This window comes from Netta rufina, assembly GCF_964035555.1.
Source record: "Netta rufina genome assembly, chromosome: 5".
Classification (NCBI taxonomy): domain Eukaryota; kingdom Metazoa; phylum Chordata; class Aves; order Anseriformes; family Anatidae; genus Netta; species Netta rufina.
This window is the reverse complement of record NC_140128.1, coordinates 28,918,156-28,944,140: the sequence shown is the minus strand read 5'-3', so window position 1 is coordinate 28,944,140 and position 25,985 is coordinate 28,918,156. Positions and strand designations below refer to the sequence as shown.

Genomic DNA, 25,985 nt, shown 5'->3' with positions numbered 1-25,985 from the left:
AGTCTACTCTGCCATCTTCCTACAAATCTCAATCTGTTTGTAGTCCATTTCTAGGCTCAGAGAGGCTCCAGAGAGGACTAGAATATTTTGAAGGAAATAGAGCTACCTAAAGCAGAAACACTTCTCAGCAGCTGACATTTCCCAGACTGCAAAGTTGCCTGAACAGCAACACTGGTAAGATCACAAAACTATTTTATTCTTTCTGATGCACAGATTTATGGATGCATAAGGGTGTGTCCTGCATGAAACTCATACATCATGCTGGTCCTTTTCTCAGAACACAGAAAATGTTCCTCTAAGCTGCAAAAGCAGCTTCTGACTTCCTCATTATACCTCTCCATGTATGTGAGGCCTATCACGTTCCTTCCCTGACCTTGGGCAGAGAACTCAATACATCCTCCAACAGAGCTGCACACTCCAATCTACAGGAAGTCCACATCTCTCAAATCAGACACGATTCTCCTTTAACTCACAAAGGGAAAAAAAAATACATCTCAAGAAGCTGCAGCAATGTGTCTCTCTGTTCACCAAAAGGACAGATTTTCCCCTCTGAATTACAATGATGGGCTAGACATAGACCTCTGAGCCCACAGCATTTAAAGATGTTCTTTTGTTACCCTTCTATTCAATTCTTTGCCTTATGCTTCCCCTGAAATGCTTCTCTTGCCACACACCAAGCAGATAAAGGCACTCACCCTTGCATTCCTGGCACTGTCCCTCTCTAGAAGGAACACACGACCATCTCCATCCAGCACGAGGCAGGCCAAGGTATACAAGCACTAAGTGAGCATCCCCACTGCCTCTTGAGAGTCTCCTCGGCATAGGAACTCCCAAAGCTCCAGTCCTCCTTCCATTATAAGAGGATCACTGCACTAGGCTGGGCCAGAAAGCTCAGTTTATTCTTTAACAGTTTCAGTAACAACCCCCTCTAGCCCAATCCACCTGGCAACCCATCTAAGCAGTCGCATACCTACGGGAATATTTCAAATCCCTTAAAAGACTTCACATCTGGAAACAAACAATTCACCAGTCCTCCAGCTCCAATACAACACTTTGCAAAAGCAGAGACTCAATTACCTCAGGGGAATTCCTGCTTGCAGAGGAAGAGAAACGCTCCCCAGAGGTTTTGTTCATTAAAAGGAAAATGCTTTTTTAGATGCAGATCAACACACACAGATAAACAGGTACAAACTCATAAGACATAATCCCGTCACTTGCACAGATGAAGGGGAATAGGTCCAACAAAGAAGGAAAAGCATTCAACGTAACTGAAAAAAGTCATGCTTTAACTACCAAGGTAACCAGTTTAGGAGTCAAAAGGGACACAAGCAGCAAAGGAATTGCAAATGGCACAAGGTAATGGCAAGGAAACTGTCTTCTGTCCTGTTGTAAGGACCTGCTTGGTGTGTGGCAAGAGAAGCATTTCAGGGGAAGCATAAGGCAAAGAACTGAATAGAAGGGTAACAAAAGAACATCTTTCCTATGAGACTAGGAAAAAAAATAAATTCTTCCCAAATGATGGAGTCAAGCAGAGAAAGAGGAAGGACTCCGATAAGAGGAAGTGGCTTGTCTGAAGACAGACAAGTCTGTATCTTCAGCATAGCACACAGCAGACATTAGGGGACACCGATACAGAGATGAGTCAGAACCTGGACTAAACTCACAAATAACTTTCTCTTGAAGAAGGAACCATGCCATACAACTCCTCTCCCTGCTCTCCCCTACAGTGAAACTCCTGCCAGTTTCCATCTTTCTTGTTCCAGCCCAAAAGCGAAGCCAAGACGCGTTAGCTGGACCAGCCAATGCTTGAGCTATTTCCTAAAGTAGCTTATTTTCTGCTAGAAACCATGGCCAAGAACTGAAGGCACCTTCATACTAGACGTGTGTTACACCAGTCTTGCCAGGAGTCAAATTTAGACAGATTAAAAATTCAGGATTCAGAAGACTCCATCTGCTCTTTTTCTCCCCCTCCCACTTTGTGACAACCAGAATTTGGTAGGTGGTAAGATCACCCTCCCACACCTTTAAATAGTTCTTTGTGAATCCATTCCCATCGGACCCTGTTCTTGTCTTCTCTTTTTGTGGAGAAGGGGAAGATTCAGACTAAGCAGATCACATTTCAGAGTTCAACAAAGATTTACACAAATTTTTATATATTTAGAACAGATACAGACAGCCAAATAAGCTTCCCACTTCCTCCCAAAATCACATTCCTCTGTAACATGCATACAGGAAAGGCTTTACTTTTTCTGAGCACAGGAAATGAAAAGCTGAGTATCCAATGCAATATATCCAGTCGTGCTCCGTGATGAGATTTTCGCCTTTCTTGATTAAAGAAAACAAAAGTTTTCGTGGTTTTTTTTTGGCCTCAGTTTTGCCCTCCCTGCCTTCCCAATCCTCTCTGGCAACCTCTCAAAACTTTCACGGGCTTCATATCCTTCTTTTCGTGTTTTAATGAAATATTTATTCTATTTGGTTTTCCTTGAGTCATGTGAAGTTAAATGCTATGCGGATGCACAGAGATGCCTTCAGGCACAGTGGAACATAAGAAGTTCCTCTGAGGGCAACCATCCCTCCCAAATACAAGGGAGGAAAATAGAAATGAGCATCTCAGCATCCAACACAACACAAGTAAAATTGTGAATCCTAGCTTATTACTGGTTAACATAAGAGGTTAAACACCACACTTGGTTCTCACAGTACAGCAGTGAATGAGTCTACTCACATGTAGGTCCTTTGGACTTGCTGAGCCAACCTAAAAGGACAAACAAAAGGCAAATTAAGGATTATTATTATGCTTGCTTTAATTCATCCTTCAACCATTAGAACAAGTTGTATGCCTACCTGAGATTCCTACTACACCCTTTACGTGAGCTGCTTAAATAGCACTGCCTAGATCAGTGCAGGAACAGTGTGTTACTTGACTAGATTAGTTTTGAGCCCATCCGCATCTTCCTCCTAGCCACCTTCACAGCCCAGACATCATTCTGCAGCTCCTCACCATGCTCTTCTGTTCCCCTCTACTCTTAATAAGCTCTCCAAAGGGAATAAAAAAAGGAATCACACCCAAAACTCCACCCTGCCCTTTTCTCTCTGTGGGGAACTACATACTTCTTTGTGCTGACCCAGTAATTTCTCCAAACCCGCACTTATATAAAGCATTAAGGTTGGAATTGAAGTCCTCTGTTCGTGCATGACACCTCCTCACATTTCTGTGTGGCTATCCAATGCTAAACTGTCCTTGTTTTCATGAACACTGAATTCGTCCCTAGCGGTATAAACGCCTTCCTTTCAACCGCGTAATTAGAGACAAAGGAAACCTCTGCTTCATACAGATTCCCAAAGAATAGGGACAAGTCTGGATCTGCTCAGTGGCTGGAGTGCACTCTAACAAGCTGTTCCATGCAATGCAAACAAACACCAGCGGTATCCAAGAGCTTCTGTGCAGAATAACCTTGGCACTGAAAAGACCTTAGCACAGCATGCAGCAGATTGGCTGCATTTGCGTCAGAGACAACACGCAGGAATGAAGTCGCTTCAGTTTATTCAAGATCGATTTCTCTCTTTAATGGCAACTCTAAAAATTAAAGAGCTAGCTTTATGGTATTTCACACGTGATCAGTCAACAAAAATCAGGCTGTGTTTAAATCTAAGTGCACTTCAATTCACCAAGTCCGCATTATTAATTTTTAAAGGTTAATAGCTAAGCTCTCTATGGGTATTGATATTTGCTTATTTCGGAATGTATAATACTTTTACTGACACCTTTACTTGCATTTCTCAAGACAGGTGGTGTTATTATCAGTAATGAAAAGCCCAGCCTACGTTTTGACAGAGCTGGTTATGAATCCAAGAGAAATTACACCATTTAGAACACACATGATAGGAAGCTTTCAGAATATTTTAGAGACTGCAAGTTAAAAATTTAATGAGCAATTTATTCTGATCCACTGTCACCCCTCCAGAAATAACCTGATCAGGCAGGAGGACCACTGTGAATGAGATAAACACACAAGGCCTTTGAGAGCTTGGGAATAACCTTTAAGGGACACAGAAGGGAGGCAGGAAAAAAAATATTAAAGCAACAAAGAAAGAATGGAGAAGCATTATGGTTCAGAAAAAGAGAGAAAGTGGCTGTTACTCCTCCTTTCCAACACTTGAACAATTCCCTGTCTCTACCTATTAGGTAACCCAGCTCTCAGCTACATTCCAGACAAACCCTCAAAGAAAACAGATGAGAACAAGAATTAAGCCTTGGCATTTCAGATTCTTGCTTCCCAGGTCTCTTGTGCTCATTCCTTCCTAATTTCCCTCAACTAATCTTGGAGAACTTGCTAGAGGGGAAAAAAAAGACACATCAGTGATAAAGCTCAAAAAATATTTCTGAACAGCACTGAAGTCTTCCTAAATCTGTCTCTTCTGACACAGCTTAATTGTTTGCCCATCACCAAATGCTGCACTTGTTTTGTGCCAAAATATGTGCAGTGGTTATTTTTATATTTGTGATTATATTCCCATGAAAAGGGAACAGTTTCCCCAACCTCTGCAGTGTGCTTAGTGACTAAGCAACTTATCATACTCATCTCGTGGCACTCAGGGATATTTGGATAGATTGCTTCAGACAAAGTGCTGAAGACTTTTGTTAGAAATCCATGCATAAATAAAGCCCATTTATTACCAGAGGAGAGACCAAACGTTTGCTGACTGGAAATCAGCCTGCCCTCTGCGTTTATCACGTGTAAAAGAGAACACGTTCCTGCCCAGAACATGAATATGTATCTAGGCCTCCTGGAAGTCAAGCAATAGCATTTCCAAAGAGCAAAATGATCGCAATACAATATGCATTATATGGTTTTAAGCATATGAATCGCAAGCTCTGCTTTGTCACTTCGAGCCGAGCCAGCCCATTGTCTCCATGCTTGTCTGTCTTTTTATGAGAACATTCTTCATCTTTTGTAGCAATTGTGAACATGTCACATCGGCCCCGCGTTCGAGATAAGCATTACCACCAGGAGATTTAATACAACCTCTTGCTTCATGTTAACACCGCTTCGCTCTGCGTGTATTTGCTACGTAAACTAATAAGATGAGGATAGAGGGGCGGCTGGGGCAGGAAGATGAGGGAAAGATGATTTTCCAAGCGCCTCGCCAGCCCTCTTTGTGCCTCCATCTGGCCCCCGGCGCCGGGGCTGCCGCGCTCATTAGCGCTGCTGACGGCTGAGGGGCCGCTGCAGGTGCGGCTCCCCGGGCCTGACATGGCCGCACACCCCCATCCCTCCCAGCACCCCGCAGTTGGGTCACTGCCTCCCCACCTCACAGCCTCCAAGCCTGTGGGGGTAAGGATGGAAGCTCAGCCGGCCCTTCCCCTCCTGCGGGATTTATTTCCCCCTTTGTGTCTTGCCCTCTGCTGTATGCTTGGGTTTCCCCTCCGCACGCGCTCACTTCTCTCACATCCCCCTGCAGGAAACGCTTCATGCCTAGCCACCATAATCCTATTTAGCCGATGATCTGCCTTGAGCAGTTTACCACAGCTGGTTTCGGGTCCTGAAGCGAAAGGCAATACAGGAAGGGAAACAATGCAGAACCACTCTAGGGTCTCACCATATGCTTAACTAGTGCCTTTGTTAATATGACATGGGATGCCTCAGAAACGATCGCAAAACCATTTGCCAGCATCGTGGCTGCCCTTCCTCTCCTCAGCAGCCCTGTGCAGTGCAAGGCATTTGCATACTGATTACAGACTCGCTCCGAGGTGCTGCAGTGTGTAATTGGAGTTTCAGGCAGGGATGGTGCGTCCCAGCCCCAGGCGGCGAGGCGGATCTGGCAGGCCTACAGCTGAAAAAGGCTGTGGCATCAGCAACAGCAGCGAGGCTGCAAAAACCCAAGGACAGACCAGATTGAAAGAGACCCCGTCCCCTTCCCCCTCTTACTATCTGTTCTTGCCAATCAGTCACATGCACTTGTGCTTCTCTCCTACACCTCTCTTTACGTACAAAGCCAAAATCATGCCAGGAAGAGATAGAAATCTGCTATACCTCATTTCAGCAGCCTCTCCCTTCTAACCTGAAGAGCTAGAAATATTATAAGGAGACCAACTCCTCCGGAAATTTCCAGCACCAGCAGACATTTCTATACAGGATAACCTCTGCTTTCAGCGCATCTGGCCATGAACATTTATGCTGCTCTACCACACAGAGACCAAACCAAAATTCACTGGAGCCAAGGTATATCGGTCACTGAATATTTTCAGGTACCATATCTCAAACAAAATGGGACTTTTTAGAGATAATACTGAGAACTGAGATTTTGTTTTTAAAGATAAGCTGTTGATCTGCACCGCGATAGCTTCTGAAATCAAATCTGCCTTTTTAAGAATAACTTCTCTTATAGCTCTGTGCAAGAACACACACCTAAAACGCACATACAAACTTATTCCCTCCATCCCATGCCACTGCTGATCAGTCACCTCTCTACAGACAAACTGCATCACGGCTGAGAGAAAAGACCCTATTTCAGGGTATCATTCCATTGCACTGCTATTTACATTATTCATCATACTTGTCCACCAGATAAAGAAGTTGGCATGGGGAGGAGCAAAAACCCAAGCTGCAATGATCTAGCAGAGAGTGTAGTTTGTGGTTGCTGAGGTGTTGGAAGGTACCGCTCACGTAAACACTGCACAGACTCATCAGCTGTACAAAGAGCTGAAAGACAGTCTGTGCTTCCAAAACTACTTCACATGAGCAGTAGCTACAGGGCATACAAGTAAAAGCGTCTACATGAGAATATCACTCAACTAAAATGTGGTCCATGCTCGCTCTTCAGACAGTCCTGGCGCCCCCAGCTGCAGTAAAGAGATGAGAATGCAGAGAAAAAAAGCTGGGGGAATCAAAACAGCAGTGTAAAGAACGAGCACTCATTTTGCTTGTATGCAAGACTAGTTCATTTCAGATACTGCCCTTTGTTTAACAAGTAGTGGTCGAATTTTTCCTGTGAGTACTGAAAGGTGCATGCAAATACAACCACTTCCAGCTTCCCCATAAAAATAAGGCCATCTGCATACTTAGACATCTCCCCCTCCCTGCAGTATAGGCAAGCAAAGGTTTCACTTACCTGTGGCCTGTGCTTCCAAGATAAAGGTACCAAAGATAACTAGCAGAAGAAATAACCCATGGCTGGTCAAGGCAAGAGACGATCCTGTGTTGCTCTTTGGTGCTACCATTCCATGGCACATCTTTTACCCACCAAAGTTTCTTTTAAAAAATTCCCAAAAGATCTGGTTGATTAGGAGCACCTCAATCTAGAACAAAAAAAAAAAAAACAAAGACAAAGAAACAGTAAGTGTTAAGCCAAACATCTACGACATCCAAGGGGAGGGAAAGGAAAATTAGAAACACACATGAGCAACCTTTTGTATTTTCTAGCATTTAGAAACCTTACTAAGTAGGTATCCACAGTTCACATGGAAAAATAAGAGCAGAAGAAGCAATCTTGTGCATAAGAGATATTAAAAGGAGCCGTATTATAAAGAGACCAGCTCTTTTCACTCACCTTCTAATACTTCAGGTATGAAGGCTGCCTTAACTTACAATTAGTTTTAGGTCTTCCTTTCAAGATAACCCCAGAGGATATAGCATCTGGAGGATTTGTTCCAAAATAGTTTAAAGAAAGCCAGCCTTCCTACACCCCCCACCTTTCAGAAGACGCAGCAGACTGTACTAGACAGCTAGGATAAATAAATCAAATGCTCCCTCAGCCACCTGGAGAGGCGCAGCAAACCTGACAGCCAGCCAGCAGGCAGGCAAACACACGCTTACGAGGAGGAATGTAAAACAGCTTGCAAACCTCAGGTACAGTGTTCTGACAGTACACAGCACAGTAATTAAAATTGCAGGATGTGACACTGCTCATACCTGAGGACTGACAGATTCAGCCAGAGCCTATCAGACGCTGTCGCACTGAATACACATCAGTGTGCAAACACACAAAGCATAGTCGGGAAATTGAGAAAGCACAACCTGAACCCCAGTGCAAGCTGAACCCTATTTTTAATGAAGAAAGGGAGAATTTCTTCTTTTAATGAAGAGGGAGAAAACTGGTATAAAGCCAACTGGTCAACACTGGGTTAAAAGAAAATACAGACGGAGATGCATTTCAGCGCTTCCTATCATACTGTTCCTTACATGAACACATAAAGCTCAGGGGGAAAAATACCTAATTTTGCAAAAGTTACTGTTTCTTTACACTTGACCACAAGAATACTTTCAATTTTGAATAAACCTCCCTTTCAGCCACAGCTTCTTTAGTTAACTGGATATTTACACCAAAGGAAGATTTTTTGGGGGGCAAGTTTCAAAATTGTTGGATAATTCCAAATAAATTTGAGAGGTGTAGAGGCAGGTATTTTCCTTTTTGATATTCTGTGCAAACAGATATGAGATCTGGGGAAGGCAGTATAACTTTTAGATCCTTACATAGTACTTACAGGAATTCACGACACACCAGCACTGACCAGAGATGCACATGATTCAAACAGCCATGACTGACATTTCAAATTAGGCAAAAAAAAAAAAAAAAAAAAAGGAAGTAACTGCATTATGGGTGGAAATACATAAATTTGTTGTTAAAACTGGAAGTCATCCTAGTGAAGAGGGGGGTTTCCCTAGCTCCATGTCACTACTTTGCTCATACCTAACTCACAAAAGGGCTGTCTTTAAAATTTTGATCTTTCAAGTCAATTAGCCTCTAGCACAGAAGAATTCTTTGTGCACACCCCCGCCTTGAAACATCATTTCAAGATGACATTTAAAATGCCACATGGCAAGCCTGGAACTGATGCTACAATCAACTCTGTGTCTGCCCCCTTGGTTTCCTGCCTAATTCGGAGGAGGAGGGAGAGAAATGAAGTTATCCCACTCCATACTTGTAACACTGCCAACAGATTTCTAATGTGTCCCACTGATGAGGATCTGATGCTTTGTTCACCAAGCTCAGCCCTCCTACAGTGCAGAAAGGATTAAGGATGCTGCCGCTTACCTGCTAGATTTCCTTCAGCAGCACAGACTGTGGCATCAAAAACACTCCTCTGAAGAAAGCCAAGCCAGCTACTCTGTACATTTTCCCCCTGCATGCAAGTCAAGCCTCCCACGTGGATTTTAAGTTCACATCCAGCTGGATCACGGCAGCATCTGGCCCGTACTCCAGCCCAACAGCTGGATGCTTTCTTCCCAGTGGCTGCTGAACGCTGAACTACAGCCCTCAGTGCAGCGTGCCGTCCTCAGCGAGTGGCCCTCCTGATTATATCAGGACAGGTCTGCCCTCTCCCTTCCAGTTTAATGAAGCCTTATTAGTATAACAAACTTTACAAGTCTTACGAATGTACCTTTCAAAGGCGGCCCTCCCTGCCCTTGGAACAGGGCTGGCTGGGTGACACTGACAGCAACTCAACAGACAGAAGTAGGGAAGACAACATACAATTAGGGCAAAATTCCCGGAGACACCTGGGGTGTGCTGCATCATCACAGAGGCGTTTTCCTCTTCCAAGGACTGCACGTGGAAGCCAGCAGTCTAATTTTGGTCTCTGAACAACAACCAAGCGAGAGATGCCTAAACCAAGAATTTCTTCTGCGGGACTCAATTATTGCCAAATCTTGATTTGCTAACAGATTGCTGCAAAGCACACGACTGCTTCTCCTGTCTTCTACCGTCAGGCAGGGTTTCCCCATCTCCTTTCAGTTCCAAGTCACCTGAGTGCTCCTGGGTTATCAGGAATCCTGTCTGTCAGATGCTGGGCTGCCCTAGGAGGAGCACCGTAAACTGATGCTGCTGTGCCTACAGGAACATACCACTAAGCTGATTTAGCTCAATGGGGGAATTGCAAGAGACAAAGGCAGCAAAACAATTTTGTTGAAGATAGCATTGATAACCCCCTCGGAATTGTTAAAAGACAATGGGCACAGGTACTGCCTGGGAGAATCCTCCCTCAGGCTTCAGCCAGGTTACAAAACTTGTTCCCAGCTTTTTTTTTTTCTTGGCAAAATTAGAAGATGAAAGAGATTCTGGCTAGATAAGAAGGTATCCTCTCTTCCCAGAGGGGAGCTGGTGGTTGGGAAGCTATTTAGGCATTCAACGCTCTGCAAGTTGATCGTTTCAGCACATTGCTTGCACCTGCAGCTCAGGGGGGAACAGCTTTCACAACAACTTTACAGGCCTCCACCTCCAGAAGTTGGCTTGCAACATCCAAACCAGCTAGCTAAGGAGCTGCAGCACCACAGTGGCAACCTTTTAGTTCCCCCCCCCAAAGGTAGCATTGCAATTTTATGCATATCACTATCTACAACTCCATGCTGCAAGCTAGAAAATTATCCTCTCTCTCATCCCTCCCTCCCCGTGCCAGAGAAACCGAACCACCCAACTCATAGCAGCTCCTGCTATCTGGTCTGACCACTGTTGATAAAAATAAATAAATAAACAAGCCACAAAGAACCCGAGTTTGCTAGACTGACAACTCTTATCTCAGGGCCCAGCTTGGCGTGCTTCTGAGAGAAAATAAAAGCTAACAGGAGGAAAAAAGCCTTCTCCCTGTTCGAGCATTGCCAATACATCGCAAAGCACACACATTTATCAGCAGAAACATACTCTCAGGGAGATAGCGTAACAATTCACAGGTTCCTGTAAATCAAAGCGGTTCCCCTGTTTATACACAGGGCTAAGGAGCAGGCTGCTTTCATAAGTGGGTCCTACCAACACGGCACAAGCCTACAGTAGCACGAGGATAAGGAGTTGGAGCGCTTTGGACCTGTTTCACATGCCACAGCCTAAGCTAAGGGGTTATGGGAGAATTAAAGTTCAAACAGATGTTTTCCAAAATAGTATTTAGTATAGTCAGCAATTCCCTTAAATACAGTAAGGAGAGGAGAGGAGATTTTTCTTGGTTAACTACTTCAAGCCATAAAGGTTGTTTTCTTTCCAACACGTGTTTTTCAAAACACCTAAATCCGGACAAGAAAATAAACTGCCCTCCGTGGCCACAAAGCCAACAGCCCACGCCCTCCCAGGGAATGCCCTGAACAAGGGAAAAAGCACCCCTTGCTTCTGGGTACAGCCACCCCTGCCTCTCCCAGCTTTCTGGTAGGGCAAGGCAAGGTTTTGCAGCACGCAGCCTCCCCAGTGACCCTCCAGCATCAGTCCCTCTCGCAGCGCCCCTCCAGCAGGAGCCAGCTGCTCCGACACCACACGGGTTGGCTTCTGCAGGAACACCCCGGAGGAGGCATTAACCTCCACCAAAATCACGCCAGCCAGACTTCCCACTCTCAAACCACAGCCAGCCCTTTGCAAGGATGACGCACTTGCACATGGTAGAAGCTAAGTTGTTTGGAGACCTCTGCCATTTCTCTTCTAGACCTTCAGAAGCTGCCAATTCAGACCCTTCAATACAAAATCACTTCATAAGCACGCACACATTTTCCCAGGATAATGACTAATTCTCTGATTTTTCCTCATTTTGTCACAGTAGCGCTCTTAGGTTGCCATAGAAAAGTGATCCTTGGGGGTCACACACGCTCAGGACACAAAAACGAAGCATTCGGGCAGTTCTGGTGCACCAACAAAGGACATGGGATGTCGGGGTGCAGGGACAGTCTGAGACACCCCAGTTGCTGGAGATGCCTGGCAAGGCTATGCCCTGTGTCACTGCTGCTGGAAAACAGGTCTTTAACCTGGATTCTCCGCAGTTTGTCTGAGAAGTGTTTAAGTATGTTTGGAATGCTACTGGCTTGCTTTTAAATACCATGCTTCAAATTCGCCAAAAGAAAAGGAGTTATCCTCACGTGCATCAAAAAAATCTCTATTTTAACCACTTTGTTTCCCCCTTCCACCTTAGGGAATAACATTCAGAAACTGTTTGGTACCTCCTGAATGCACACCGCACAGATTGTACCAGCGAGATGAGTGCCTTGTATGCACAGCGTACCCTTTGAAAAGCTAAGCACGAGGATTGTTCTTGCCTCACGGCCACACTGCAAGTGGAACCTGACATGAGCACTGTGGTTCAGAGGGTTTAACCTTCACCCTCAATTGCTGTTTTTATTTTATCCTTGTTTTGCCTGCCTTCAACAAGCAGCCAAGCTTTAAAACAAGAAAGTCATCCTTTCTGCTGGCTGGTGAGAAAAGTTACAGAAAAAAAAGTCTAAGTGACAGCAGAAGAAAGAAATCCTTAATGTACCTACTTCCCATAGCTAAACCAGTTTAACTGAAAGCTTTTAGAAACAGTATCGTATTTTAAACATCTTGGGATAACTTAACAGATCAATTACCTATTAAGTTTAAGTAGACACACAGAAAGAACAAAGCATTCACAGTTACCTTAAGGCTGTTTACCTTAAGAAACTATCTTAATTGTCTGACTCTTCAGCCCAGCCAACTCTCAGTTATCCAAGGTAATTGGAAAAGGTGGAAGAGGAAAAGAAGAAAAACTAAATAACCCACGTAAAGTCAACACCTCCCCAATAACCAGATAATTTAGAATGTGTGTGCTCAGCAACTTAAATTTACACCTTCACCTTTGAATTATAAAAAGGCAGATTTTTGCATAGGACAGGCACAGCGTAAATGAGAGGGCTGAAATGCATTTATCCCCAGCTACTGTGCCAAATCTCTAGGACAGACAGAGCCACTTATGCCAGAGACTGGAATCAGAGCACATCCCCCTGCAAATAACAACCAGGCTGCAGCCTGTAGCGGGACCTTAATTGTTGGGTTTCCCACTTTGTTGCCCAACTGTGTCAGAGGGCCTGGTCAATGGCCTGCAATTCAGCTGTTTTGTTCACATTTTTATTTTGTTTTGCCATATAAGTATCTTGCTTAACCTGTTACCAAGGTTTCTGAAACACCAGCACATTGTTGCTGCAGAACTCCCATTTTCAAGAGGGAACATCAGGTTGCTCAAAAAAAGAAAAAAAAAAAAAAAAAAAGTCAACAACTTGTTGGAGAGCTAAATTCTGAAACTTCATTTTAATCAGAATCACAGAATGGTTTGGGCTGGAAGGGACCTTAAAGATCACCTGGTTCCACCCCCCTGCCATGGGCAGGACACCTCCCACCAGACCAGGTTGCCCAAAACCCCATCCAGCCTGGCCTTGAACACCTCCAGGGATGGGGCATCCACAACTTCTCTGGGCAACCTGCTCTGCCTGCATAATAATTAATTTCTTCTGAATATCTAATCTAAATCTCCCCTCTTTCAGTTTAAAGCCATTCTTCCTTGTACTATCACTACTCTCCCTGACTAAGAGTCCCTCCCCAGTTTTCTTGTAGGCCCCCTTTAGGTTCTGATCTCTGATAAAAGGCACACATCTATCTCCCCACAGCACCATTAAGGCACACTTACGTTTTAAGCCAGGGAACTGGATTTTTCATTATCAGATAAACAGCCCATTACAGCTGGGAGAGTCGCAGCAACACTGCTGGCCCGAGTGAATAACCCTGCAAGATTCGCCAGTCTCACAGCTTATTGCCCAACCTCCTCCTCTCTACCCTTCCCACCAGTCTAAAGTCCTGTCGGCACCTAGGCCGTGCTTTTGCACCACTCCCTTGCGTGCCTCCTTCTCTCACTTCAGGACATCATCCTGAGGTCAGCCAACCATATTTTTCTGCGGGCTAAGGGCAGGGACCGCTTCCACCTCCATCGATCCTCCTGCCATGCCAGCAGCTGGGTGCAAGCCTTTCTGTATGGGCTTCTTCCCCACTGCAGCCCAGAGAAACACACAGCAGGCTCAAAGAGGTTCCTCAGTCAATCAGAAATGAATCAGAAAAGCTGCAAAACTGTAATTGCAACAGTCCTCGTGTCAGTAAGGAAGAAAAAGAGGCAGACTTCTCAAAAGAAGGTGTGCAAGAAAAGGTATAGGGCCGCCAAGGGTACGAAGGGGCAGCATTCAGCACTCTTTACTTATCACGGGACAGAAGCTCTGAAGACAGGAGCTGGTAACACACTTGGGGTTAATCCTTCTTCAGCCCCATTTGATGGATAAGGGAAGTTTTACACATAAATGAACCCAACAGATCCTGACATACTGTGGCTGTTCAGGGCACCTTGCTCGCCAGCTCTGTTCTTAGTTATTCAGCCAACAGAAGGGAACGAGAAGGAAGGCCTAGAGCCGCTCTAAGAAACTCTTGTGCACATCCACACAGCAGCAGAAAGAATAAAACTTCAGATCCCTTCTGCCTTACCCCAATTATTTTTATGTAGTATCCCACTGAGAACCACAAGACACGTTTGGACATTTTGAAGCAGCTTCACGTAGAGGAGGAATTGATTGGGGTTAAGCCAGCAAAGTGAGGGGCCCCTGATCCTCCAAAGAAAACCTGAGCAAGCATATTTTCACTGGCAACCTTCGAAGTCCATTGCTATTTCATTCTCAGTTGTAGTTCACAGATTTGCACCTCCTACAGTCTAAATTGCCATTTCATTCCCTGGGCACAGATTTAAGAGCCAAACGAGCCACACTACCCTGATCTTCTAAATAGATCTGTGCGCTGCAGCACTAAGTTCCATCTTCACAGGAAAGCATCAGAGCAGGCCTCTGAAAAATGCACTTTTCTCGAGGACCGAGTACATCAGACCTCCAGCTGCGGGGGACAGACCATTAGCGAGGTACTCTGAGCTGTCAGCAGGCAGTAACTGAAACACCATAGCTGCTGGGCTGTGAAATGGTTTCTGTTGAAGAGACTTGCTTTCCCATCCTGTGACAGAGTAAAGGGGACACCACAGCAGAGCTTGCTCCAAGACCTGGTTTTCACGCTTGCAAAAGGCACTCTCATACCTTTAGAAACAGAGTCAGAGACAAACAGGTATAAATGGTTTCAGCCTTGTGAAAACCCTTCCCCATTTTCAAGTGCTGTGGTTGACATGCCAGGTCTGCCAGTTGCAAAAATTTCAGGTTTTAGAACTGAAAATTATCTGATTTTCCTTGCCTTGGAAAGTCAGAGAGAAAGTCCTAGGTATCAATAGCTCCTTAAGTTTTAAGAAGTTTCCCTGAAAGTCACAAGTTGTCACTGGAAAATCTTTCCATTTTACTTGGGAGGGTGCAGAGAAAAGACCAAATCTGATCATCCTTCCAAACCACGGAAGGAGAAGGAACTTTCAGGCAGCTCAGTTGCTGTGAACTTCCAGGCACCAGCAGGAAGGAAAAGCAGAGTGGTGGAAGGACAGGGGAGAGAGTTAGAGAAGCTAATATACACAACACCTCCAATGCACAGCAGATTTCTGTGCTGCTACAACAATGCTTATAGTGATGGGATCATGTCATCGATGAATGATGAGAAACTGGTTATTAAGAAGAAATACTGTATCTACTTTACTGATTTTTGGGGGGAACTTACTGGCATTATTATTAAATTACTGGGAATTTACTGGCAATATGGGATACAGTAGACACTGGGGGATAATGGAAAATATGTCTCAAGAAATCAGCTGGGAAAGATTGCATTTTTTTTTTTTTTATAAATATGTCTTTATTTGGAAGAGCATTCCCTTTGGAAACTATTGTTTCAGCATTTTTCCCCTGCCGCACTGCATCACAGAGGCTTGGTTTCATATTTTCAGCTTTAATCAGTACAACAGCACATTTACAGAGGACCATATGCACAAAATGTTCCAGAAAGCTTTCCAAAAATAATAAGTCCTAAAAAAGAAAACTCACAGTAAACTGAAATGGCTTCAGGGAAGGAGAATAAAGAAAAGCCATGGAAAGGCAGAACCTCTTATAAGCACATAGAGGCTTAAAATGATACATTTAGTAGGAACAGGATTCTCAAAGAGGCATTGTATTGGTTGGGTTGCTTTTATATCCAGGAGGTTTTTCTCATTTATGAAGCTGTGCTAATCTGTATCAGGGAATACACCACACGGTGCGTATACAGTAAAGGTTTATTTTACAAACCCTCACTGCCAGAATGTAGTTCTCCCCATCCACTTGTTGTGCTTCCATTTCCAGTGATGTGGCTAAAAGCATCAGTCTGCCATACACACCAAGCAATACAGCCATTCCAGGAGGACATCCAGTTGGGAAATCTTTTTCCTAAGTCTCCATATAACTTCAGGGAGTCAGTTTTACATTTACTTAGTTATCCATGATTGTTTTTTTTTCATTTTATTTTTTGCATTCATCCTTTATATTTATTCTTAAGAGCAGACCATCTTCAAGTCCTTTAGGAACTGCCATCCCATACACGAGAATGTCCACTCACCACTTCTAAAGGATGACGACACTCGCTGGGTAGCGCTTATTATTTGTATCACAGTTTATACAGAAAGTTCTTCACAACAGACATGTTCCAACACCAGACCCCTCCAGGATAACAAATCCTTGATATCCGGGCATCTGTCAGCACAAAGCTGTTTTCAAAGATAAACGCACACAGAAACCGCTCTGAGAAATAAGAAATAATTTGCTGCTTCACAGTAGCAGCAAAGCATTAAATGTTTCCTGTGGAAGATGCACCACTCTCACACCACAGCCATACACACACTTGCTCCAAACGCTCCCTGTGACAGACCAGTTGCAGGGGTGTTGGACACATTTCACTCTGCAAACCCAGCCACGCTTCTCTTTGGACAATGTGCAATCTAAAAAGGAAAATCCAATTTTGCCTTCTCTAACTGGTTTCCCTCAACAGGCTACATTTAATTTGCTTTTCTAACAGGGGATCAGTGTTAATTACATACTGATTTGAGGAGCACAAACTGGACCCATGAAACCAGAGAGGCACTCTCAGAGGGATCACTGCCCACCACTTCTCACGGGTGAGCATACACACACCAAGCAAAGGGGCCCGGTGCTCAGAGCAGAGCATCCAGTGCAGGTCACTTTGCAATAGTGCAGCAAACTGTTTGTCCTGTGACTTACAGCCACAATTCAAAGGTTGAGCATTAAAGATTTCCACCACACAGCTGGGGTGGGAGAAAAGAAACAAGCCAGGAAGGAAAGGAGTACGAGTCCCCTGGATAAAACCCGTCATGAATCCTGTAACCTGCATTTCAGTGGAGGCCAGTTTCATGCTCAAACTTCTCCCCTGTTTACATGGCATCAGCAGTCACTCAGCTTTTACTGACCACCAGTCTCATCCACCCCCTGCACATCAGTGCTGCCCCAGCTGGGGCTGAGTTCCACAGACTTGCAGGGGGAACAGGGTCCTTGCAGCAGCACAGCACTGAGGCTGGTGGCAGCAGGAGGGGAAAGGCACAAAACTCCCCCCTCAGCTTTGCTGCTCAAGGCTGTAGTGCGTGGAGCTGCTCCAGCTCGGGTGAGCAGCCTGTGCTGCCTGCTGGGCCGAGAAACCGCACAGGCTTCTTGCTCCTAAATCCTCCTCTGTCTTCAGGGCATTAAAATGTAGCAGAGAGAATTTACTGTGTGTTAAGACGCCCTAGATCAAAACCCTCCACCTAAATCAGGGCTCTGCATAGCCTGGTTTCTATGCAGATTAAAAAAAAAATAAAAAAAAATCTGGGTGAGAGCACTCCACTATAGCCAAAGGCAACACAGGCCTGCCTGGTTAGAGGTAGTCAAATGAAATCTAAGTGGGAAAAGAGGGAAAAAGTTACAGAAAGCAGGATGGCAGAAAACAGCAACTGGCTTAGGCAGTACAACTTAGGTTTTTGTGCAGCAATGCAAAAGGCTGCAAAGTGCTGCATAAAGGCAAAAGCAATGCTTGTGTCAGCCATCCTACGTCAGAGGAAGGAATACCCAAGAATTAAAGGACACGGGTTATTTAACCTTCTGCCTAGCACCTCTGCTTTTTCAGCAGACAACCCAGGACCACATAAACACCGCAAATATTCACCCAGCCTCCAGGGAAAACCCTCCCGAAGAGCAGATTCCCTCCCGATACTCAGAGGGGTAAAGACAAATGCTGGATAAAGCAGCAGGCCTCTCGCAGGGGGACCACAGCCCAGGGGTGAAGCACCCCCTCAGAGAGAGCTGCTGAGCAGCTGCCTGCAAGGTGCCGCTGCCCACCATCCCCAGCCAAGCACATCACCCCAGCCACTGCCACCTCCGTGCCCTGGAGGGGCTTATCTGGATTTGGAGCTTCCCCAAGCACCCTGGGCAACTACACTCAGGCCACCAATCTATTGTCACAAGACACGTGCTGGCAAAAAAAATTCCCAGTGACCTCCACTCAGCTTAACCAGAAATGTGCAGCAACTCCTTTAAAGGGATTTTTTTTTTTTTCCCCCCAGGCATTTTGCAAACAGCTATGAAGCTCTTGCCTTGGCCAATAATCCTTAAGCAATTTCCTGTCTCTGGAGGCAAGATTTGCCCAGAGTGAATTGATTAAATAAAGGTTATTAAAATTAGTATATAGTAAGCTGGTTTAACAGTCCCCACTTCACACTTTTACCTGTAACACACTGCTCCAAGCAGGAGCACAAAGTTCAGCTGCAAAAGCTTACAGGACAGCGGAATTAATATGCAAAACCAGCCAAACTGTAAGATGAAGATTTAAAATGCCTTTCAATGACAGAGGATTTTCATGTTCATTTAATCCATTTTCAAGCGAGTTTCTCAAAGGGAATTCACCCAATCCCTTTATTACTGTACTTCTAAGATTAAATTTGCTTCCCCATTTTGTGAATCTGACACGCAATTTAGTGTTAGAGAGTCAGCATCCTTCTCACCAGAGCTGTTCTCCTTTTGCCTCTGCAGCCTAAGACTTTGATGCAAAACAAGCTAAACCCACCTACTCCACCTTTCAGTATTACCAACTCTCACTTCTCTTAAGGCCAAACATTTTAAATAAAAGCCATGCAGGGAGACAAGTGTTAGCTCCTACAAATGCTAGGGGTATGCGTGGGGTAAGCAGTTAGCCTGACAGCAGCATCAGAAACTTGCTCAGCAGTCCTCTGGCATCTCCTGAAAAGAAAGCAGTAGTCATCTGATGAAGGAAGGAGAGTAAAATAACAGCACTAGAACAGTTTAAGAGGAACAGAGCAACCACTTAAGGCATGCTTTACACATACAGCAAAAACCTGCACCTTGCGGATAGGTACAAACATCCGCATATTGGCACCTGTCTTTCATGCACAGGTTTATGTAGATTTTTATTCCTCTCCACAAGAGAAAAAAATTAGGCAGAGTTTCCAGAAATGGTGTGTGCACAAAAAATGACAGTAAATATTTTTTTTTAAGCTAGCCTCGTTTCTCTTCACTACATGAACAGAAAAACAACTGTTAAAAAAAAAATAAGGTGCTAGCTGCAGCTCCATCTAAAAAGTTGTATTGTGCGTGTCATGTACAGCAGTGCTCAGAGAAGCTGGTGGTCTGTCATTTGCAACTGTCCAGGCTTCCAACAGAGCCTTCAACATTGCTTAAAAGGCCACTTAACAAGCTTCACTTTGTCAGAAGGCGAGCTTCCATGTGTTTTATACAGATTCTGGTTCACCTAAAACTGCGTTTCTGGGTGAGCTGAGCATGACATTTAACAGATGTAAGCAACGCAGTTGCCTCTCAGCAGCAAACTATCTTCTTTGTCTGCCTTTGCACTTCTGGGTCTCCTTTCCCCATGAAGCAGTCATTGTTTCACACGCAGGGCTTGCCTGGGAGAAGGAAGTGGGAGGAGGACAAAAAGAATCCTGCATTGTGGAAAATAAATAGCTCCATTAAGGCTCCAAAGGATGCTGTAAGGCACATTTTGAGGAAACCACTTTCCTTATAGTACACTGCAGAGCACAATAGTTATAAGGAGCCCTCTTTCCCCAGCAGCCACATCCCCTTCCCTAACCTTTAGCAACAGTACTGCAGACAGACATCATCGCCCTCTGCAGCCCTCCCACCACCGCCAAAAGGTGCCTCTGCAAGTCACTGCAGAGGGTGTCTCACAACACCCCTGCAAACAGAAAGAGATCCCAGTGAAGCACTATTACTGCCCCTTGTCAAAGTGATAGATGGACAACCCGCTGCCAGCCCCATGACTTAATTTGGAGAGACAAAGGTCAAGTTTCACCTTCACTGCCAAGCATGACCATGCTTCATTTACACCAAGGGCACCCATAGTCTTCACAAGTTCCTTGCAAGTAAACACACTGATTCTAAATAAGCTAATTATACATGTATTTCAGCTGCGTTTGGTATGAGACAGATGTAATAGGGCAGGAGTTTCAACTCTTTGCAAAAGCACTCCCATACACCTTGCTACAGGGTGAAATGAAGATTTCTGACCAAGGAAAGCTGCTGGCTTCTGTCTTCAGACCAAGAGCAAGTTTCAGCCTCAGACCTCTGCATCACAGAACACCGAAAGTTGCTCCTGTCAACAGGTAAAGGCTCTCAGGAGGGAGGCCTCTGTAGAGCTGAATGGCACACCCTCAATAACACCAGCATCTAGAAAACACTGAATTATTCCTTGGAAACACTGGAGGTCCTTCATCCTGCAAGGACAGAAGCAGAGCAGTTGAAGGTCACGGTGTCAGCAGCTGCAAGAGGTCCAATTCCAAGTTTTCTCTCTTTTTTAGGGGGAGAGGGTAGGAGTGGATGGGAGGAACAGAAGTAGGAATAATCTCGACTGTTGGACTTTCTACCCACACACAGCCTAGAGACTCAGAAAGGTATACCACAGACGGAAGTCTTGATGTGATGCAAATGATGTAACACGGGAGAGAGAGAACCAGCCATGTGAGGGCCTTGTCATTTCAGAGCACAGTAATGCTCGATCCCCACTGCACTTTCCTGAGAGCGCACAGTTCACCTGCAAACCAATCATCAAAAGCTGACTACGCACATTAGGTCTATCCCTTGGCTTGCTCTCCTCACCTACAAGTAGCCAACAGACATTATGCAAGCCAATTGTTTGACTAGAATAGAGTTGAAGATTTCCCCATAAATAACAAATGGGGGCAAAAAAGTTGGCAGCTTCCACAGGTCTACCAGGTCTGGTTTTCTATGTTTGAATGCTGACATTTTCCAAAAGAAATGAAAGCCACACACTTACTCAAGAGCAGCATCTCCTTTGCCTTACATAGACCACATTTATTATATGATAAACTGGCTGTCAAATATAAAAAGAAAAGGTTACATGGCATTTTAGTCGCAGGATCTTTTCGTGCTGTGCATAAAAGCCCCCAAGTCTCTCACCCTGCTTCTTCCTCTTCTGCATGCATCTCCCTCATCCCCCTCCCAAGGAAAGCCTCTTGGCTGAAATGTCATATCCTATCCCATTCTCTTTAACACATGCTTTTTAGTCTTTATGACACATCACAGATAATTGTTCTGCCTTACTGTGGAAGTATGTGCAACAGGACAGATGCACACTGGAAGCTCAGGGCACATACCAAAGGATAAACCTTTGCTTCAGACAGGTATGTGAGTAGGGTAACAAAACCTTCTCGAGCACTTCTTGCCTCATTAGCATTTGCAGTGCAATGGGAGGCACAGAAGTCTGAGACTACAAATGGGACCACACAGTGCTAGGTGCTGGATAAACCCAGAACAAAAAAAAGACACTGAGCTGCCATCACACAGAGAAACCACTTGGTTAATCTGAGCCATAAGTGGTTCCCCGTGATCTTACTCTCAACAGCAGTTTCTTAGAATTTAACCCCTGGAGAAATCCAGAGCTATTTGGTCTACTGCAAACGTGCAGAAAGATCTGAGCCACGCCTGTTCTTAATGCTCTCTTTGTTCATTACTCTGAATTCAGAGGACTGAGAAGGAAATTAAAAGGTCACTCAGATAGGCGAGCTATTTCTGTCTCAGAACATGCCAATAACTTGGCTCGGATGCAAAATTCAGAGAGCACGACTGCTTCCTCAAATTCTTATCAGTAAATATTCAACTCCCTTTTTATTTTTACAGCTACAGTCACTGACATAAGATTGATTCTTGTTAATTTATAAAGTCAGATTTATTTCAGGGATAAAGATTAGGACTGCATATGCATTACGTTCTTTGCCATTGGCTCTCCCTTTCTGGTTCCCAGCTCTTTCCCCTCACCTTCAAGCTTTCAGACAGCCTCACCACTGCTTTCCTTTCTCTTTTGTTTCTTAAGATTACTAACACACCCCCTTACCCTCCCCACATACACTTCAATACACGCTTCACACACAAGCAAACCTTCCCTCTCCCCCAGTTCCTTGTGCTACTTCCTCAGCTGAACTCATTAGCGAGGTCTCCAGGACTTCCCATGACTGGAAAATTGCCCCTGGGCATATTGGAATGAGTTTGTAAGGTTTTGAGGGCAGTTACTTTGTGCATTTTGCAGAGGTGCTGTGCAGCTGCAGCATTTGCAATCGAGGGACACATGCGTGCATAGCTCCCCCTCAGCTGTGCTCTCGATTCTCAGCGTGGAGATGTGCTGCATATTGGTAACAGAGGCTACACTCCTCCACCTGAGGGGTTAGCACCACCCCACAGGTATCTGCCAGAGGTTTCCCTAAACAAACACAACTTGGAGCACAGGATCCTCCTGTTCGAGGGAAAAAGGAGTAAGCCTGCTCCTTTCTAATGCCAGATGTACTTTCAGAGAGCCTGATGCTTACCCTTGTGTCATGGTATTTAATTTTATTTTCTTAGCTGTTCCCCAATTTAGTTATGCCTCCTTAAGAGGAAGAACCTATGCACAGTCCTACACCCTCACCCTTGCCCGAGATGAAGAACTGCTATCGAAAATACCTTCCAAGGCTTGATACCAAGCCAAAGCACGGCTGCAGCATGGACAATAGGCTACTGCAATAGCAGTGGAGAGTAAAACACTCAGAGCAGTAGGACAGAAACCAAGTTCACTACTAACCACCTCCAATCATCTTGAATGTGAATCTTGTCCCCCTCAGTTTAAGCTTTTTTTGAGAGGTTGTACATTTTGGCAGCAGCACCTTAAAGACCTTTGTACCACAGAGGAAAACATTAAGAGATCTGTCTCTCTGATACCTTAACATTTATCTGGCCTCTACTTGCATTTCACCACTCCCAGTGTGGCTGTTCCTCTCCCGATTAAGGACAGAGATGAAATAGCTGCCTCCAATAGCTGCCTCCCTGCATTTTTGTAACTGGCCCCAGCGGAGTTTGTAGGATTCTGGTCCTGCTCCCAAACACAGCTATCAGCAGGTCTCACTCCCGGGGTTTTCTCTTCTACTGAGGAAAGCATTAAATTTTTAGCGCAATCTACTGTAACCAAATCACTCTACCATTAATCCCCATGTCCCCAGATGCACCCTTCCTCCCTACAAACAGATCTCTAGGGTTCAGGCTCCTACACAAGCAGATACTTAACACAGCGTGGCCCATGGCCTGGCTCTGCCCAGAGGCCTGACCAGGCAGCCACAGTGCTCAGGGCTATCCACAAGCTGCACCATTTTGCACCTGGACCTGCCTGCAAGAGCACTTTGCCTCAACGAATGTAGCTACTACTAGGCCTCAAGCGCTACGAAGCTCAGCACAAGAGGATCACTGTGGAGCCACCATCACAAATGGCTTACAGCCCGAAGAGAAGCCAGCCAGCCCCAAAGTAGCCCAAAGCTGTTCTAAAACTACCGTTTTCTGAGCACAGACAGGAAGGGCTGTTCCGTACCACATCCTTCTGCAGAACATGATATGGGGCAAACCCCTTGGGCCCAGAGAGGACCATCTACCTTCCCCAGCTTCCTTCACCAGAAGGACAGAAAGAATTCCTCCTCTAGAGGTCCATGCTTCCCCTAGGGGGAACCAACCCACACCACTGCCTTCCACAGTAAAGCACCAGACAAGCATGTCAGTAGGCTGGGCAGAAAAAACAAGCTAGTGCCTTTTCTGTGCACTGTATCAGCTGGTGAGCACAGACACCCCTCTACACACACACACTGAACTATTCCAGTCTTTTATATATGGGGAAAGTTGGTATCCAGATTCCATAAAAAAAGGAGAACAAGAACTATTTAATATTTCTATTTTGCCTTAAGCATTCCCATCAGCAAACATCTTACTACCCGAGGGGAGAACTTTCCTGTTAAACCACAGCAGGTTCTTTGATAGTAACAGCAAACCCTCCTCCACATTACAGAAATCAAATAAATAAATAAATAAATAATTCTACCATCATATTCTGTTTGACACCTTTCTTAGTAAATACATCACTCCTGACACACATTGATCTTTACATGCAGAAGACTAGCAGGTCACATCCCCTGAAAGGGGGAAAGAAAGAAATTTTGACCAAGGCTAGATTTAAAGAAAAAGGGGAAGAATTGTCTTTATCTATACCTGGTCGAGATGCCATCAGCTCACAACCCTGCCTGTTCAGCTGTGCACACAGGTCAGCACGGCAGCAAACCTTTGACACTGCCTTGGGGGTGGAGAAAGGTGTCTCTTCCCACCGAACCTCCCCAGGAGATGCAATTTCTGAAGAGCTGAGTCACTCTCGCCAGCAAGGACCAAAGTCTCGCTTGTGTTGTGTCAACTGCTTTAAACAAACAGGAACCCCACGCAAACAAAGACACCAGGAACAACTCCTCACGGCTGCACTCTTCCAATCCCTGCACGCCAGAGCGGGGGACGCTGCGGTCTGCTTGGCACTCCCTGATGTTTGTCTGCTGTGGCACATCACCACGTGCCTACCCTCCCTTACTAAAGTGGAACACTACTGACAGGTACAAACAATTATACCGGTAGGGAAAATGTAAAAAACAACCATTTGTGTGGAAAAATATACCCATTTTCCTCACTGAAACAACAGTGTCCTGGTATACAAAGTGAGGCAGATTCGCACAGAAACTGCATTCACAAGCAAAACAGAGCTAAAATAAGCCACCACAAGGAAGGTGGGGTGGAACATTGTTTTATACTGAAGAACAAAGTTCAGAGGCCATAAGTAGCAGGAAAACAGAAGGAGAAACTATTCAGCTGAGCACACTGAACCAGAGTTTCAGGGTCAGTTACCATCTATACACACACACTTCAGTTCCACAGCTCAAGCAACATTTTATGTATGTTCCCCCATGCCCTTTATTTTTCAATGCCCATTTAGAAATTCAGAGCAATAACCTGATACGCTGGAGCTGTGCTATTACAGCACACTGCAGACAGGATAGAAAGAAAACAAAGAGAATTTGTGTAACAAAGCAAAACAGAGCAAGAGAGGAACATCTGCTACGTTTACCAAGAGCACCATATGGTCTGTATCTGAGGTACAGGGAATGAGTTCATTCATATTTAAAAGCAAAAGTAATAGGTCACTCCTTCCAAGATAACTTCCAAGATAAGAGGGAAAATGCCTATTTTCCAACTCCACTCCTCCAGTCCTATCATCCCCAAACCAGATTTCCAAACCAGATTTGGCTTTCTGAAGAACTGGTGCTGCCATTGCTCTGGCCTGGACAGCCAAGCTCAGAGCACTTCATTACAAGACGCCACGCAAGGAGGGTGAGAATGCCCCTTTAGTGGTTTTGTTCAGCCCTAACACAGCCTGCTTTATCCACAGTCCAGTCAGAGCTGCAGTGCTGAATGACTAAATTTTGTCAGTAGATTACAGCAGTGCTCTGGAGCTATGATGCATTTGGCAGGAGAGTTGATGGTTAGCACAGTAAATCTTAACTGCTATCCTGGAGCCATCTTTAACTCCTGAAAGCTCTGCCCATAATCGCAAATAGAGGTGGCTCAGATCTAAGCACCCAAGAAATATCCTTCTGCAACAAACGTGGCAGCATTGCTTTCTAATGTCCTGCCAAACACAGGCACAACAGCTGAGAAGTCTTCTGCTCCAGCAGTGCTACCCCACAGGGGTCTGCCACACAGCAAACTTATAATACAGGACACAGAAGTCAAGGAGAACGATCTCCATACACCCTCATCATCTCTTTAAAGAACACGTCGGTTTCAGTTTTCTTCTATTTTATCACCTGTTGGTAGGTATCACTTGGCTGTGAAAGTGCTCTGCAAGTAGGTAAGACCCCTGGTACTAACAGTCCCTCAACAGCTGTCAAGATACAGCACACAAGTTCATTCATTTTTTTGTAGAGTCCCTTTTTC

The 25,985-nt window shown here is 44.9% G+C and overlaps 1 protein-coding gene across 1 annotated transcript in view; it reads right to left on the bottom strand.

The window, feature by feature from the left end:
* SUSD6 (sushi domain containing 6) overlaps positions 1-25,985 on the bottom strand; it is a 79,434-nt gene that overhangs the window by 38,844 nt on the left and 14,605 nt on the right. Inside the window, exons 3-4 of the mRNA XM_084287705.1 lie at positions 7,114-7,300; positions 2,726-2,755 (exon numbers count right to left, since the gene is read on the bottom strand). Of these exons, the coding sequence (XP_084143831.1) occupies positions 2,726-2,755; positions 7,114-7,234 (151 nt within the window). The 5' untranslated portion in view covers positions 7,235-7,300. The remainder of the gene's footprint in view (positions 1-2,725; positions 2,756-7,113; positions 7,301-25,985) is intronic.